Source organism: Erinaceus europaeus, chromosome 7 (genome assembly GCF_950295315.1).
Source record: "Erinaceus europaeus chromosome 7, mEriEur2.1, whole genome shotgun sequence".
In the NCBI taxonomy this organism is placed as follows: domain Eukaryota; kingdom Metazoa; phylum Chordata; class Mammalia; order Eulipotyphla; family Erinaceidae; genus Erinaceus; species Erinaceus europaeus.
This window is the reverse complement of record NC_080168.1, coordinates 6,485,422-6,503,887: the sequence shown is the minus strand read 5'-3', so window position 1 is coordinate 6,503,887 and position 18,466 is coordinate 6,485,422. Positions and strand designations below refer to the sequence as shown.

At 46.8% G+C, this 18,466-nt stretch overlaps 1 protein-coding gene across 4 annotated transcripts in view; it reads left to right on the top strand.

Annotated features, from left to right (window-relative positions):
* SERPINE2 (serpin family E member 2) overlaps positions 1 to 18,466 on the top strand; it is an 86,789-nt gene that overhangs the window by 55,471 nt on the left and 12,852 nt on the right. For all 4 annotated transcript variants that reach the window (XM_060193679.1, XM_007531707.3, XM_060193678.1 and 1 more), the window contains 3 exons: positions 821 to 1,048; positions 10,320 to 10,517; positions 17,366 to 17,564. In XM_060193679.1, coding sequence (XP_060049662.1) covers positions 821 to 1,048; positions 10,320 to 10,517; positions 17,366 to 17,564 — 625 coding nt within the window. The remainder of the gene's footprint in view (positions 1 to 820; positions 1,049 to 10,319; positions 10,518 to 17,365; positions 17,565 to 18,466) is intronic.

Sequence of the window (18,466 nt, the reverse complement as noted above, 5' to 3'; positions counted from 1 at the left end):
AAACTCTGGCGTCAAACAGGTTGAGCTATGTCCTTGTCTCTACAGTTGATTTTTTTTTGCCCCCAGGGTTATTGCCAGGGCTCGGTACCTGCACCATGAATCCACTGCTCCTAGAGACCATTTTTTCCCTTTTTGTTGCCCTTGTTGATCCATCATTGTTGTGGTTATTATTATTATTGTTGTCGTTGCTGCTGCTGTCGTTGGATAGGACAGAGAGAAATGGAGAGAGGAGGGGAGGACAGAGGCGGGGAGAGAAAGATAGACACCTGTAGACCTGCTTCACCGCTTATGAAGCGACTCCCCTGCAGGTGGGGACCTGGGGGCTCGAACCAGAATCCTTATGCCAGTACTTGCTCTTTGCGCCACATGTGCTTAACCCTCTACAGTTGATTTTTAAGAGCTGTTACTATCTCAGAGTTGCTTGTCCCGCCCCCAGCCCCTGAACACAAAGCCAGTGAGAAAGCAAAAGACAGAAGAGTCTCTTATTATCCCTACTTATCTCGTTCATGCTGTTCTGATTTGCCATCATGTAAAAGGGTTTTTTTTTTACTATTTTTAATCATTTTATTTATTCATTCATTATTAGATAGAGACGGAGAAATGGAGAGAGGAAGGGGAAAGAGAGAGAGACAGAGAGACACCTGCAGCCCTGCTTCACCACTCAGGAAGCTTTCCCCTTGCAGGTGGGACCAGGGGTTTGATCTCGGGTCCTTGTGCACTGTAACATGTGCGCTCAGCCAGGTGTTGATTTTTTTTTTTTTAAAGAGCTCTTTCTGAACTAGAACAAATATGTCACTGTCTTTTCTCCTTTCTCCTCCAGGAGTCGGGAAAGTGTTAAAGAAGATCAATAAGGCCATCGTGTCCAAGAAGAACAAAGACGTCGTGACGGTGGCTAATGCCGTGTTCGTGAAGAATGGCTCCAAGATGGAAGCGCCCTTCGTTACCAGGAACAAGGACATATTCCAGTGCGAGGTCAGGAATGTGAACTTTGTGGACCCGTCCTCTGCCTGTGACTCCATCAACTTGTGGGTGAAGAACGAGACGCGGGGTGAGTGACTTGATGCTCTGCCAGTGGGCGTGTGAGGGCAACTCCTGCCTGCTGTTCTGTGTGGAGTCTGCAGGGTGGGGCCCTGTCTGGTGTGAGATGGCCTGAACCTACTGGGCAGGCCTGCCTCTCCTTTGCTTTCCTTTCTTTGAGTTTATTAACTGCCTGCAGGTGGTAGGAAGCCACTGGCATTCAGATGCTAATGAATATTTATACAGGTGGAAGGAAGGACTTTGGGGCCAGGGGATGATGCTGCTGGCTGAATGCACACATTACGCTGTGCAAGGACCTGGGTTTAAGCTCCAGGTTTCCACCTGCAGAGGTGGACGCTGTACAAATGATGGAGCAGTGCTGCAGGTGTCTCTTCCTACCTTCCCTTCTCTCTCCACCTCTCTATACAAAGAAACTAAAAGAGACAAAGAGAAAGAAAGAGGAAGAATTCCTGAGGTTTTGAGGTCCCAGGTTCAATCCCCAGTACTACACATAAGCAGTGCTCTGGTATCTCTCTCCCTCTCTCTCAAATAAAATATTAAAAAAGAAAGAAAAAAGAGGAAGAGATATAGAAAAGAAGAGATAAACAGGTATGTTGTTCAGGACAAACAGAATGGGAACCTTCTCTCATGCCTGGGGCTCCAAAGCCCCAGGTTCAATCCCCCACACCACCTTAAGCCAGAGCTGATCAGTGCTCTGGTAATAAATAAATAAATAAATTCTTTAAAAAATGGTGGAAAATAAATTTGCCCAGCAGTGGTGTACCTGGTTAAGCACACACACATTAGAGTATGTAAGGACCTGGATTTAAGTTCCTGGTCCCCACCTGCAGGGGGAAAGCTTCACAAGTGGTGAAGCAGGGCTGTAGATGTCTGTCTGTCTCTCTTCCTCTCTATCTCCCCCCCTCTAAATGTCTCTGTCTCTGTCCAATTATATATATATATATATATATATATATATATATATATATATATATATGGAAGCTTTGATATCATCAGGTTATCTAGCTTACCGAAAGTGTTTCCATTTGTTTGTTTGTTTTTTTAACCAGAGCTCTGCTCAGCTCTGGCTTGTGGTAGTGCAGGGGATTGAACCTGGGACTTTGGAGCCTCAGGCATGAGAGTCTTTTTTGCATAACCGTTATGCTATTTCCCCCTGCCCCTTCCCAGAAGTGCTTCTTTTCATTTCTTCCTAAAATATAATTCCTCACAGAAGTCAGGCTCTTCCAGGCTGATCTGAAGGTAATCAATGTGCGTAGATAAGAAGCAAGAAGGACAGGCTAGGTGCCTCTGAAGGTGTCGCTGCCAAGTGGTTCTTGCAGATCACTGTGTGGAAGAGTTTTTGTTTTACCCTAACCCCACTGACCACTGGCAGGAAGCCCTGTCCCGGGAGAGCCACCATGTCACTAGAGGGCAGTGGCTGGGACCACATGCTCCTCGCCTCCACCACCCCTGCGTAACGCTGCAGCTAAGTCGCAGGAGTCTCATCTCAGTCAGTTATTCACCGCATCTCTGGGGAAGTGAGAGCCAGAAGACTGGAGGAGTGCTTCCCAGCCCTGCAGACCCGCTCCCCCCAGAACAGGGACATGAACTCCATAGTTAGCTATCCTGAAATGAAATCTAGAGCCTCTGCACACATGTATTCAATGTTTTTTTTTTTTTTTTCCTCCAGGGTTATTGCTGGGCTCGGTGCCTGCACCATGAATCCACTGCTCCTGGATGTCATTTTCCCCCCTTTTGTTGCCCTTGTTGTTGTAGCCTTGTTGTGGTTATTATTATTGCGGTTGTTGATGTTGTTCGTTGTTGGATAGGACAGAGAGAAATGGAGAGAGGAGGGAAAGACAGAGAGGAGGAGAGAAAGATAGACACCTGCAGACCTGCTTCACCGCCTGTGAAGCGACTCCCCTGCAGGTGGGGAGCCGGGGCTCGAACCGGGATCCTTATGCTGGTCCTTGTGCTTTGCGCCACCTGCGCTTAACCCGCTACGCTACATCCCGACTCCCGTATTCAGTGTTTTAAAGCTAATATAATGTCAAACTATAATACAAGGAAAACCCAAAAACAATTTATGTCTACAGTGGAGTAGGGAAGCCCTTGGGTGGTCTACACCTGACTATGTAACAAAGCCGTCCTAGTCTTAGATGACTGAATCGGCAGCTGTCAAAGCCAACCAGGAGAGCTGTACGCGGGCTGTGAGAGTCACACATGCAGTGATCCCTGAACTAGTCCAGAACTTTGGGGAAAGTTCCAGCCAGAGGGTCCACGTGTGACTCAGCGCACTACACAGACCCACCTGGGGCCCATTCAACGCCCTGCTTGTTCCTTTCTTGTTACTAGCACCAGCGTATCTCCGGGTCTCAGTGGTCTGCACTACAAAACCTCCAATCCCAGTGGCCGTTTTTCTTTTCTTTTTAATTTTTCTCTGTTCCCCCCCCCTTTTTAAAAATTTTTTTATTTATAAAAAGGAAACATTGACAAAAACCAAAGGATAAGAGGGGTACAGCTTCACACAATTCCCATCACCAGAACTCTGTATCCCATCCCCTCCCCTGATAGCTTTCCTATTCTTTAACCCTCTGGGAGTATGGACCCAGGGTCATTGTGTTGGGTAGGACAGAGAGAACTTGAGAAGGGAAGGAGAAGACAAAGGAGAGAAAGAGAGACACCTGCAGTACTTCCTTGGGCGGTAGCGCAGCAGGTTAAGCGCAGGTAGCACAAAGACTGGCTAAAAGGATCCGGGTTCGAGCCCCCAGCTCCCCACCTGCCGAGGAGTCACTTCACAAGTGGTGAAGCAGGTCTGCAGGTGTCTGTCTTTCTCTCCCCCTCTCTGTCTTCCCCTCCTCTCTCCATTTCTCTCTGTCCTATCCAATAACAATGACAGAAATAACAACAACAATAGTAAATACAATAATAAAGCAACAAGGGCAACAAAAAGGAATAAACAAATAATTTTTTTAAACAGTGTACAAAGTGGGGAGTTGGGCAGTAGCGCAGGGGGTTAAGCACACGTGGCAAAAATCGCAAGGATCAGTATAAGGATCTCCAGCTCCCCACCTGCAGGAGAAAACCTTCACAGGCAGTGAAGCAGGTCTGCAGGTGTCTATCTTTCTCTCCCCCTCTCTGTCTTCTCTCTGTCCTAACAACGACGATAACAATAACAACTACAACAACAATAAAAACAACAAGGGCAACAAAAGGGAAAATAAATAATTAAAAAGAAAGTTGCTGTTTAATAAAAAAAAATTTTTTTAAGTGTGCAAAGTGGTCCGGGAGGTGGCGCAGTGGATAAAACACTGGACTCTCAAGCATGAGGTCCTGAGTTCAGTCCCCGGCAGCACATGTACCAGAGGTGATGTCTGGTTCTTTCTCCTCCTATCTTTCTCATTAATAAAATAAATAAAATCTTTTTTTAAAAGTGTATAAAATGGAGCTGGGCAGTGGCACACCTGGTTAAGCACACACATTACTGTGTGCAAGGACCCGGGTTCAAGACCCCCCACCCCTGCCCCCCACCTGCAGCGGCTAATCTTCATGACTAGTGTAACAGGACTGCAGGTATCTCTCTGTCTCTCTCCCTCCCTATCTCCTTCCCCTCTCAGTTTCTCTCTGTCCTATCAGATAAAGGGGAAAAATGGGGAAAAAATGGATAAATAGTATGAATAACACATAAGTGTAAGTATATACAAAAACAATAATAACCTTTGTGTTTACATGTGGAAGAGTGAGGTTGTGGCCTCAAATGTTGATGCTCTGAGCCTCCAGGATCATGAAGGCGCCGTGGGCATTTTGAAAATTATTCAGATGGTCGGGGAGGTGGCGCACTGGATAAGGCTTTGGACTTTCAAGCATGAGGTCCCGAGCTCAATTCCCAGCAGCACATGTACCAGAATGATATCTGGTTCTTTCTCTCTCTCCTATCATTTCTCATGAATCAAAACATAAAATATTTTTTTAAAAAAGGTTATTCAGGGGGGAAGGTGGTGGCCCACCTGGTTAAGCACACACATTACAGCATGTAGGGTCCAGGTTCAGTTCAAGCCCCCACCTGCAGGGGGAAAGATTCATGAGTGTTGAAGCAGGGCTGCTGGTGTCTCTCTGTCTCTTTCCCTCTCTAGCTCCCTGTCCTCTCTAAATTGATGTCTCTATCTAATAAATGAATAAAGAAAATATTTTTTAAAAGAAATATTAAAGAAAAGAAAGTTAATGCAGGAAGCCTGGACCTGGGGACATAGCTCATTGGTAGAGTGCATGACTTGCATCTCTGAAGCCCTGGGTTCAATCCCTGTCGCTGAAAATAAAGTGAAGCAGGAAGCAGGACTGTCATCATTTTGTGGGTTGGTTTTGAACCTTGCAGCACTGCCCGCTCACCTGGAGAGGCTCCCCCAAGTTCCCAGGCTGCCCCTTTGGAGTGAGCCCCCCACCATACTTTGGAGACCACGTGGAGTCCAATCAGGCCAGACTATCCATGTACAGAAGATGCTTCGTCTATTCTAGCAAGATGGCACGGGTCTTGTCCGAGGTGCAAAGGATGCTGGGAGTCCCCAGGGGGTCTGCCCTGCCCTTCTTCTGCTTCTGTTTGTCCTATTACTGGGCTGCTGCTGAGTTTTGTGCCTGCCGTCTCACCACTTCCTACAGAGACTTCTGTGTTGTGGTCGCCAGGGCTTCACTGTCTCAGGCTCAATTTCTTCAGATAGAAAGAGGTGTAACAAGTGGATATATATATACATATATGTATATATATATATAGAGAGAGAGAGAGAAAGACACAACAGCACTGAAGCTTCCCACAGTGCAGTGGGGACTGGGTTCAAACATGAGTTGGCAAAGCCGACACTCTCCCAGATGAGTGATCTTGCCAGCCCCACTCACTGGAATTTTTTCCTTTCTTCTTCTCAGTCTTCTTCCTCCTCCTCCTCCTCCTCCTCCTCCTCCTCCTCCTCCTCTTCTCCTTCTTCTTCTCCTTCTCCTTCTCCTTCTCCTTCTTCTTTCCTTTTTTTTTTTTTTTTCACTGCTCAGCTCTGACTTATGGTGGTGCAGGGGATTGAACCTGGGACTTTGGAGCCTCAGGCATGAGTGTCTGTTTGCATAACTATTATGCTATCTACCCTCCACCTTTTTCTTTTTTTTTTTTTTTACTCCAGGGTTATCGCTGAAGCTTGGTGCCAGCACAATGAATCCACTGCTCCTGGTGGCGATTTTTTCCATTTTATTGGATAAGACAGAAATTAAGAGGGAAGGAGGAGATAGAGGAGAGAGAAAGACACCTGCAGACCTGCTTCACCATTTGTGAGGCAACCAACCCTGAAGGTGGGAAGCCAGGGGATTCGAACCGGGATCCTTGAGCTGGTCCTTGTGCTTCGTACTATATGTGCTTAGGTGCATCACTGCCCGGCCCTTCCCTTCCCCCTTTCCTTTCAGTCACAGAGAGGGAGGGAGGGAGCGAGCCACCGTGAGTGGAGAGACATCACAACACCTCTCCACCACTCACGAAGCTTCACCTGTACAGGGGGCTTCTCTGTGGTGCCAGAGAGGGGCTCAAACCAGGTTGTCACAACTGGCAGGGTGTGCGCTCTACTGGGTGAGCTGTCGCCCAGCTCCTGCCCTGCTCTGCTCTGCAGCCTCAGTCTCCAGCCCTGTGAGAGGAGATGAGACTTTGTATGGAAACAGAAGCCCTGAAGCGCATCTTAAAGACCACTTGGGGTTGAGCAGGCTCACGTCCCCTTGCAAAGGCAAAGAGATGTGTTCTCGGAGAACCCACTCTAAAGAGCCTGCTATCTCTGGAGCACAGAGCTGTCTGTCCTTCCTACAGGACAGAAGCTATTCTCAGAGCTACTTTGTAGTGAATGATGACAGCTGTTTATTTATAGCTCCAGTTACTTTCCTTCTCGACCTGGCTGGAAGGCAGCATTGGCGCCCCCTTGTGCCCATAACAAGCAGTGACGACACCTCCCCTGAAACCATCGTAATTTATCTTAATGCTTGCTTGCGTTTGTTAGGACTTAAAGCTTTCTTTGAAGAATTGCTCACTCGTGTCTGCAGAAATCAGTGGCCTTATTTGTACTGTTTGAAATAATGTAACTTGCGTATATATTGCGTGCCATTTCTGTAGAGCCTGAACTTGGAACAGACCCAGCTGGAGAAAAAGGAACCCTTAGATACTGAGCACAGAGCTGGGGTTACCTGAGGGAAGCTGTGATGGAGGGACTGGTGGAGGGGTGTGGCGGGTTGGCAGTGGGTGTAGTGAGGGGGTCTTTCATTTAAAGAGAAGTAGAAATGCCCCCCAAAATAGTATGTGCAGTGCTGTACACCAATCCTACCATAATAATAATAGCAATAATAAATCATGTTAAAAATGAAGTAGCGGGGGAGTCAGGCGGTAGCACAGCGGGTTTAGCTCACGTGGCACAAAGCTCAAGGACCGCGTAAGGATCCCAGTTTGAGCCCCCGGCTCCCCACCTGCAGGGGAGTCACTTCACAGGCTGTGAAGCAGGTATGCAGGTGTCTTTCTCTCCCCCTCTCTGTCTTCCGCTCCTCTCTCCATTTCTCTCTGTCCTATCCAACAATGACGACATCAATAATAACTACAACAACAATAAAAAAAGGGCAACAAAAGGGAAAATAAATAAAATATTTTAATTGTTTTAAAAAATGAAGTAGGGGCCAGGAGATAGAGCACACATGTCATCATGCTCAAGGATTTGGGTTCGAGCCCCTGGCACCACATAGGAACACCATGCATGGCACCAGCAGAAGCTTCAATAGTGCAGTGGTGTTCTAATGTTTCCCCTCTCTGTCTCTGTCCCTACCTACTTAAAATTAAAAGGAAAAAAAATGAATCTACCAGGAGTGGTCAAATTATGAAAACACAAAGCCCCAACAGAAAAATAATTAATTCTCTTGATTCGAATATGCTTGGGCAAAAAGTTATAGTAAACTCTTTTTTTTTTTTTCCTTACCAGAATGCCACTGCTCAGCTCTGACTTATGGTGCTGCAGGGGATTGAACCTGGGACCTTGAAGCCTCAGGCATAAAAATTCATTTGCATACCTGTTCCATTGTGTTATCTCCCCTGCCCAATTAATTCTTAATAGAATTGAATATCGGCGGTAGCACAGCGGGTTAAGCGCACATGGCACAGAGTGCAAGGACCAGCATAACGATCCCAGTTCAAGCCCCCGGCTTTCCACCTGCAGGGGAGTCGCTTCACAGGCGGTGAAGCAGGTCTGCAGGTGTCTGTCTTTCTCTCCCCTTCTCTGTCTTCCCCTCCTCTCTCCATCTCTCTGTCCTAACAACAACATCAATAACAACAACCATAACTACAGCAACAACAACAACAAAAAAAGGGCAACAAAAGGGAAAATAAATATTAAAAAAAAATTAAATAGAATTGAATATGACCTTCTTACACATACTTTGAATCTTCAGAGAGGGTTTAGATGGAAATCCAAAATTTCAAACATAGAAAATCAAGAGGTTTATTTCATTTGAGAAGTAGGATATTGCATGAGAGAGAGAAATATCACAGCACCACTCAGGGACACATAAACTGGCATTTGGACCAGAAACCTCAAGCGTGCAAGTCCTGCATCCTACAAGCCTCCACAGAGAGCACTCCCCCATCCCCCAACACCCTACCCCCAGCCCATCATCCTGAAACAAGCACAATGTGTTGGCTCTTTCAGACCTGACACAAACAGGAAAGACCATCTGGGGACATCTTATGAAGAGCATTTTTTCCTTCAAAATTAGTTCTTTTAGGACCAGTCCTATTTCTTACTCTGTCAAATTAGCACCAAGCTTAACTCTGAGTTCAGTTATAACTGTTGAACTCTGAGCCCCTGGGCTAGCCAGGGACTGACACCAAATTCACGCCACCCTTTATAAGACGTGGAGAGGCAATTAGCATTTGCCCCGGATAATTTTGCTTAGGCTAAAGTGCTCCTTTATTTTTAAAAAATATTTGTTGTATTTATTTCATATGATAAAGAGTCTTGGGGCCAGGTGGTGGCACATCTGGTTGAACACACATGTTATAATGCGCAAGGATCCAGGTTTAAGCCCCTGGTTCCCACCTGCAGGGGGAAAGCTTTGCAAGTAGTGAAGCAGGGCTGCAGGTGTTTTTCTATCTCTCTGTCACCCCCTTCCCTCTCAATTTTTAGCTGTCTCTGTCCAGTAAACAAATAAATAAAATGAAGAAAAGAAAAGAAAGGTTTCATCTGAGAGAGGGATGTCAGAGCACCATTGACTTGGATTAAACCCAAGTACCCACATAGTAAGTGCTGATCATAAGCCCTTGCTGGTAACCAGACAGGCCAGTTATAAGCAAAAATAGAGACACTGATGATTCATCAGCTCTTGCTTCTGTGGATAAATAAAGTTTCCTGAGACATGAAGTTATAAAAAAATAATTATTGAAGCTTTCTGGATGAAAGGTTTACAGTCCCCTACATAGAGAATCTCTGGGGTCTTTCAGTTCTCTCATTTTTAACTTGGTTGTGTCGTTTTGGTTTTTTTTTCTTTTCTTTTTTTTATTGTTGTAGTTGTTGATGATGTTGTTGTTGTTGTCATTGTTGGATAAGACAGAGAGAAATGGAGAGAGGGGAAGACAGAGAGGGCAAGAGAAAGACAGACACCTGCAGACCTGCTTCACTGCTTGTGAAGCGACTCACCTGCAGGTGGGGAGCCGGGGCTTGAACCGGGATCCTTATGCCCGTCCTTGCGCTTAGCGCCACGTGCGCTTAACTCGATGTGCTACCCCCCCCCCCCCGACTCCCTTCATTTTGGTTTTTCATGTGCTTCTGGGGAATGAACCCAGGGTCTTGTGCTCAGCTTGCTGCGAGTGGACCGACTCCCCAGTCAGCGTCTTCACTGTTTATTACTGAGGGAGGCAAGAGAGAGCACAGCTCAGCTCCACCATGCCTGCAGCCCCTCCAATACTTTTCATGATGCTCCCGTGTGGTGCTGGTGCTCGAACTCAGGGCCTTACACTTGGCAAGGCGTGCATTCTATCAGGAGAGCTATTTCCTAGCCCCCGCCTTGAATTTCAGTGAAGAAAAAGATGCTTAAATACAGAGAGAATGTTGTCAAAGTCTGGGGGAGGGGAGAGGCGGAAAAGGGGGGAAGCTAAGCTTCACCCCACCAGTGTACTCAGTCCCAAGGCTTCAACCACTCGAGGCTTCCACGCTTGTCACGAAGCCACCTCCCTGCCTTCACCTCTTCATTCTCTGTGGACCACGGCTGACCCTGACCCTGAACCCTCTCCCTCTCGGCCCCTGTCCTCCCAGGTATGATTGACAACCTGCTGTCTCCAGACCTGATCAACGACGTCCTCACCAGACTCGTCCTGGTCAATGCCATGTACTTCAAGGGCCTGTGGAAGTCCCGGTTTCAGCCTGAGAACACCAAAAAGCGGACGTTCGTGGCTGCGGATGGGAAGTCCTACCAAGTGCCCATGTTGGCCCAGCTCTCGGTCTTCCGCTGCGGTGAGTCCTGGAACATGCCTCACCCCAGACAGGCCCTATGGGCTCGCACTTAATGCCAGAGCTCACTTACTTATTTATTCTAAGGAGAAACTAGGGGAAGGCAGGGGTGAATCTTAGTATTATTTACAAAGCCTGTGTATTAATGACATATTCAGGCTTTTAGTGAAAAATTCAAAGATGAAATTCCCAAAATAAATATAATTGGGTATTAGGTATGTAAAAAACAGGGCTGGCAGGGCCAGGTGGTGGCACACCTGGTTAAGCTCACATGTTACAATGCACGAGACCCGGGTTCAAGCCCCCTGGTCCCCACCTACATGGGGAAGGCTTTGCGAGTGGTGAAGCAGGGCTGCAGGTGTCTCTCTGTCTCTCTCCCTCTCCATCTCTCCTTTCCTCTCAATTTCTGTCCATCTCTGATAAATAAAGATAAGTTAACAAAAAAGAAGAAAAAAACAGGTCTGTCAAGATAGGTCTGGGTGGGAGGAGGCCTGCTTTGCATGCATGTGACCCAGGTTGGAACCCAGCCCCCACTACACCGGGGGAAGCTCCGTGCTATGGTGTCTTGCGTTCTCTCTCTGTCTCTGCCACTTTCTATCTATCTGAAAAAGTCAGCCTGCAGAAGTGAAGTCCCAGAAATGACAACAAACCAAAGAAGCATGTGAAAACACTCTCAACTCATCACTAGTGAGCAGGAAGTGTTGATGTAGAAATAAAAGTGAAGACTGATTTCTTCTCCTCTTGCCAGATTGAGCAAAAATGGTGAACCCTGCCTCTGGACCAGGGGGCTAAGAGGGCCCTGAGCCCTGTACTGAGGAGCTGTGATCCACAGGAATTTCCAGGCTTCCTCCACACACCCTCACACCTCACCCCAGCCTCAGTTCCAGGCCAAGGGATTTATACATTAAAGATAATCTAACTAGAAGTCAGACATATGACAAGTAGAGCAATACCCATGGTAATTACGTTTAGATTTACTTTACTTGACTTTTAATTGTTTTTAAGATTTTTTAAATATTTATTTATTTCCCTTTTGTTGCCCTTGTTGTTTTTATTGTTGTAGTTATTATTGTTGTTGATGTCATTGTTGGATAGGACAGAGAGAAATGGAGAGAGGAGTGGGAGAGAAAGATAGACAACTGCAGACCTGCTTCACTGCCTGTGAAGCGACTCCCCTGCAGGTGGGGAGCCAGGGGCTGGAACCGGGATCCTTAGGCTGGTCCTTGCACTTTGTCATGTGTGCTTAACCCACTGTGCTACCGCCCAACTCCCACTTTTAATTTTTTAACATTTTCATTTATTCGTTATTGTATAGAGACAGAGAGAAATAGAGAGGGGAGGGGTCAATAAGGGAAAGAGACAGAGAGACATCTGCAGTCCTACTTCATCATTTGTGAAGCTGTCCCCCTGCAGGTGGGGACCAGGGGCTTGAACTTGGGTCCTTGAGCACTGTACTGTGTGCACATAACCAGGTGCGCCACTGCCTGGTCCCAGGTTTGGATTTACCTGTGTAGAATGCTTGTGAAATGTATGATGGATTTTACCAAATCGATTGTTGAACAACAGATTCCAGTTCATCTCATGTTACTGATCCACCATTGAGTTACAGGCAAAAGATTAATTTTCTTTATTTGAATTTTACTTTTAATTTATAATAATAATAACAATACTTATTGCCACCAGAGTTATCACAAATCCACCACTCCTGGTGACCATTTCTTCCCCTTTTTTAAATTTCTTTTTTTTTAAGTTTTGGGACTTAAAAAATTTTTTTTAATTATCTTTATTTATTTATTGGATAGAGACAGCCAGAAATCGAGAGGGATGGGGGGGATAGAGAGGGAGAGAGACAGAGAAACACCTGCAGCCCTGCTTCCCCACTTACAAAGCTTTCCCCCTGCAGTTGAGGGCTGGAAACTTGAACCTGGGTCTGTGCGCACCGTAACGTGTGTGCTCAACCAGGTGCACCACCACCCGACCCCTAAATTTCTTTTTTGATAGAGATAGAGAGTAGTATGAGAGGTGGCACAGTGGATAAAGCATTGGGCTCTCAAGCATGCAGTCCCGAGTTCAACTCCCAGAAGCACATGTACCAGAGTGATGTCTGCTTCTTTCTTTCTCTCTCTCTCTCAATTTTTATGAATAAATAAATAAAATATTTTTAAAAGAGATAATTTAAAAGAGAGAGAGATGCAACACTGTTTTACCACTCATGAAGCTTCCCCCCTGCAGGTGGGGGCTTGGGGCTTGAACTGGTGTTGATGAACATGGTCACATGTCTACTCTAGCTCTCTCCCTTTCTGTCTCCCTCTCCCCTCTCAATTTCTGTTTCTGTCAAATAAAATAGGGGGGGGGGGAAGCTTCCAGGAGTGGTCTGGGAGGTGGCACAATGGATAAAGCACTGGACTCTCAAGCATGAGGTCCCGAGTTCAATCCCTAGCAGCACATGTACCAGAGTGACGTCTGGTTCTTTCTCTCTCTCTCTCTCTCCTCCTATCTTTCTCATCAATCAGTAAATAAAATCTGGAAGGAAAAGAGAGAGAGAGAGAGAGAGAGAGAAGGGGAAGAAAGGAAGGGAAGAGAAAAGAAAAGAGTGGCTGGGTGGTGGTGCACCCAGTTGAGAGCACATGTTACAATGCACAAGGACCCAGGTTTGAGCCCCCAGTTCCCACCTGTGGGAGGGAAAACTTCAAGTGGTAAAGCAGGGCTGCAGGTGTCTCTCTGTCTTTCTGTTTCCCCCTCCCCTCTGAATTTCTGACTGTCTCTAGCCAACAAACAAATAAAGGTAATTAAAAGAAAAGAAAAAGGCTTCTAGGAGTGGTAGATCCCTTTAGTGCTGGCACTAAGCCCCAGCAATAACCTTGGTGGTGATTTTAAAAAAAAAAAAAAAAAAAAAAGCTCTCTGGAGGAGTATAAGTGCCTCTCTGGGAACATATGCAAAAAAAAGTAAACTACTGTGTCATAGAAACAAATATTTCGAACATTTTGTCAGAATCCATAGAACCCTTATATCTTCATCTTTAATTGCTGACATGTCAGCTTCGAATGGCTGAGGCCCTCACTTGCCATTTTTGAAATCTGAATGCAGACAGTGCACAGGGCTGGGGCTGACAGAAGAGAACTTTGTGGATGTCCAGTAGGGAGTGCTGGGGGCGGGGTGAGTAAGGAGAGCTTTTGAGCAAGAGCACCATTTACTATGCTCAGCCACTGAGCAGGATAACTTTCTTTTTTTTAAACTTTTTTAATATCTATTTCCTTTTGTTGCCCTTGTTTTACTGTTGTTGTAGTTATTGTTGTTGTTGGATAAGACAGAGAGAAATGGAGAGTGGAGGGGAAGACAGACAGGGGGAGAGAAAGACACCTGCAGACCTGCTTCACCACCTGTGAAGTGACTCCCCTGCAGGTGGGGAGCCGGGGGCTTGAACTGGGATCCTTATGCCGGTCCTTGCGCTTTATGCCACATGCGCTTAACCCGCTGTGCTACCGCCCAACTCCAGAGATAACTTTCAAGTACATCACATCTTCTGAAGGAACATTTATTGAGTCGATGCCACAACTTTACCCAGAAGCATAATGAATGATATGCAAGAAGGAAAGTGACTTCACTTACTGTGTTCCTTGCCCGACTCTCCTTCAATGAAGGAAGAAGGCTGCTGGCAAAATGCTGAGCAGCGCCCACTGGGAGTGAATGCAGACTGATCAGCACTTTGTATACCTGGCATGTGCAATGATACAATTGCTACAATGATACAGTTACTACAAGGGACACAGTAACAGCACTCAGTGAAAATAATAACCTTTGAACAGTGCCTAGAAAACTCCAGAGTCATATGTCCTGCTTTAGGTAGGAGACGCAGGGGCAGGTTTAGAGGAAAAGAAGATTCCTCTGCAGAGCTTCCTATTTATGCTGTGGCTGTGGGAGCAGAGATGGGTCTTTTTTTTCCCCCTTGACTATGCAATTAATTCAAGATCATTTAAAGAAAATCACGGGGCTAGGTGGTAGCGCAGCGGGTTAAGCGCACATGGTGCAAAGCCCAAGGGCCAGCGTTAAAGATTGTAGTGCTGGTACTGAGCCCCACTGATAACCCTGGTGGTCAAAAGAAAAGAAAATTTCTTTTAGCGCAAGGACCAGTGTAAGGATCCCAGTTCAAGCCCCCGGCTCCCCATGTGCAGGGGAGTCACTTCACAGGTGGTGAAGCAGGTGTGCAGGTATCTGTCTTTCTCTCCCCCTCTCCGTCTTTCCCTCCTTTCTATTTCTCTGTCCTATCCAACAACAATGACATCAATAACAACAACAATAATAACTACAACAACAATAAAAAACAAGGGCAACAAAAGGGAGAATAAATAAACATAATGAAAAAATATTTTAGACAGAAAATAAAATGAATCCACCGTTCCTGGAAGCCATTTTTCCCATTTTGTTGACATTGTTGTAGTTGTCATTGTTGTTACAGCTGTTGCTGTTGGATAGGACAGAGAGAAATGGATAGAGAAGTGCTGGGCTAGTGTGAGGGTGTTTCTTCCCTGGCACGTGCTCTCTGGGTTGGAGGGAACTCGACCGGAGCCAACCTGGGCTGCTGCTTACTCAGTGACGCGGGAGAAAGACCAGGAACTCCTGGCTGAGCAGGAATGCAATGAAATGCCTTTATTGATCAGAGACAATGCCTTTATATCTTTTGAAACAGAAGTGGCAGGTCAGAAAAAGGAAATGGCTGGGAGGGGGGGTGGAGAAAAGAGAAGAGCACAAAGGTTCTAACCAGTGGGGATTAAACAATACCCTGCAGGCAGGGCGGGTCTCAGGCAAAACAACGATTATGTAAATAGACCACAGCATCCAGCAATGCATCATGGAGCAGGGGGGAAGCTGGCATAATGCCCAACAGAGGAGGGGAAGACAGAGACGGGGAGAGAAAGATAGACCTACAGACCTGCTTCACCGCCTGTGAAGCAATCCCCCCTGCAGGTGGGGAGCTGGGGGCTCGAACCAGGATCTTTACACTAGCCCTTGCACTTTGTGCCATGTGCGCTTAACCCGCTGCACTACCACCCAACCCTCTCTATCTCATCTTTTTTATATTTTATTTATTTATTATTGGTTAGAGACAGCGGGGAAGAGAGAAAGAGACCTGCAGCACTGTTTGATCACTCATGAAGTAAGGTGAGGATCTGGGGCTTGAACCTGAATACTTGTGCATTGTAAGATGTGTGCTCGACCATGTGTGCCACTAGCTGGCCCCTCTCATTTTCCGTCTCTGTCTCTCTTTATGTGCCTTCTCCTTTAAAGAAAATGGGGGGGGAGGTCAGGTGGTAGCACAGCAGGTTAAGCAAAGCTCAAGGACTGGCATAAAAATCCCCTGGCTCCCCACCTGCAGGGGAGTCACTTCATAAGTGGTGAAGCAGGTCTATAGGTATCTATATTTCTCTTCCCCTCTCTGTCTTCCCCTCCTCTCTCCATTTCTCTCTGTCCTATCCAACAATGACGACATCATCAACAACAACAATAACAACTACAACAATGAAACAACAAGGGCAACAAAAGGGAAAATAAATAATAATAATAATAATAAATGACCACCAGGAGTGATGGAATCATCTTGCAGGCACTGAGTCCCTTATCATATGATAAGAGGCAACTTCTTACAAAGCACCATGTCCTAAGAGCGGGTAGTCTCCTTAGATTCTACCCAACAGCATTATTGTGATCTCAGTGAAGCCCCCAGGCATTCTGTTAAGACATGCCTTCATGGAGAAAGGGACTTCTTCACCAGAGGAAGGCCGCAGTCACTGTCTTCTCGTCCATCCTCCTAAGAAAGCTGTGTTTGGACCAAAAAAAAATAACAAGTTCTCCATCTGAATTTCTCTTTCTCCTGAAACAAGCAGCCATGCCCCTTCTGGAAGTCTCCATGGAGGCCCTGAACCTGCCTTGAGTTTTGTTGTTATTGTTGTTTTGTTTTGTTTTGTCTTCCACTTTTTTTTCCCAATGGTCCTGCCTTCATTCCTTTTGTAGTTTGCCCTACACCAATTACTACTTTTAGCTGTCTTTCCTGTCTTCTTCTTCTCTCTCAGATAAGAGAAACAGTGCCTAGCTTCCTCAAGTGTTTTCCAGATCCGCTTCCTTTCATTGATAATATAAAAATAAGATTCCTGCTGGCGGTAACAAATCGGGATAAGTGCACATGGCACAAAGCGCAAGGACTGGCATAGGAGTCCCGGTTTGAGCCCCTGGCTCCCCACCTGTAGGGGAGTTGCTTCACAAGCGGTGAAGCAGGTCTGCAGGTGTCTGTCTTTCTCTCCCCCTCTCTGTCTTCCCCCTCCTCTCTCCATTTCTCTCTGTCCTAGCCAACAACGAATGACATCAACATCAACAACAACAATAATAACCACAACAAGGCTACAACAACAAGGGCAACAAAGGGGTGGGGGGATGGCCTCCAGGAGCAGTGGATTCATGGTGCAGGCACTGGGCCCCAGCAATAACCCTGGAGGAAAAAAAATATATATCTATATATAAGATTCCTAGTGACAAAGGCTTGGGATCCTAGTGGGGTGGGGGTACACAGCCTTCTAGTTTATTTCCCCTACTGTTTACCCCTCTGGAAGACGAGCCCCAGTTCTTTTGGGAGAGCAGAAGGTGAGAGTTCTGGCTTCTGTCATTGCTTCTCTACTGGACATGGATGTTGGCATGTGGATCCATCCCCCCAGCCTGGTTCTATCTTCCCCAAGTGGGGCAGGGCTCTGGGGAGGGTAAGATGTGGGACACATTGGTGAGGGAGGACATCCGCACAGGGAAGTCTGGATGCAGTTATAGGAGTATCTCGGTGGCTATAACCTGCCTCTGGTTTCCCTAGGGTCCACAAGCACCCCGGGCGGCGTCTGGTACAACTTCATCGAGCTGCCCTACCACGGGGAGAGCATCAGCATGCTGATCGCACTGCCCACCGAGAGCTCCACCCCGCTGTCCGCCATCATCCCCCACATCAGCACCAAGACCATCGGCAGCTGGATGAGCACCATGGTGCCCAAGCGGGTGCAGGTCATCCTGCCCAAGTGAGTCATCCCCCCCTCCTCGTCCCATCCCTGGGGGAGACAACAAGGGCAGAGCTGCCTGGACAGACGCTGTGCCAGATAGCAGACAGCAGAGGTCGAGCTGTGACACAGCCTTCCATCCTAATGTCACATGGTGGGATACAAGACTGTTCTTCTGGGGGGCTGGGCGGTAGCACAGCGGGTTAAGCGTACGTGGTGCAAAGTGCAAGGACCGGCATAAGGATCCCGGTTCAAGCCCCCGGCTCCCCACCTGCAGGAGAGTCGCTTCACAGGCGGTGAAGCAGGTCTGCAGGTGTCTTTCTCTCCCCCTCTCTGTCTTCCCCTCTCCTCTCTCCATTTCTCTCTGTCCTATCCAACAATGAACGACATCAACAATAGCAATAATAACCACAAGGTTACAACAACAAGGGCAACAAAAGGGGGAAAAAATGGCCTCCAGGAGCAGTAGATTCATAGTGCAGGCACTGAGCCCAGCAATAACTCTGGAGGAAAAAAAAAAAAACACACAACAAGACTGTTCTTCTGATAAAAAAGAAGAACAAGGAGAAGGAGAAGGAGAGGAAGAAGAAGAAAAGAGGATGGGGTAGATAGCATAATGGTTATGTAAACAGACTCTCATGCCTGAGGCTGCAGAGCCCCAGGTTCAATCCCCCGCACCACCATAAGCCATCACTGAGCAGTGCTCTGATGAAAAAAAAAACAAACAAACAAGGATGAGGGGCTGGGTTGGGCCACACCTGGCTGGACTCACATTATTATGAACAAGGACCCAGGTTCAAGCCCCCGGTCTCCACCTGTGGGAGAGAAATCTCATGAACAGTGAAGCAGTGCTGCGGGTATCACTCGCTTTCCCTCTCACGTCTCTGTTCTATCAAAATAAATAAATAAAAACAAGAATTATA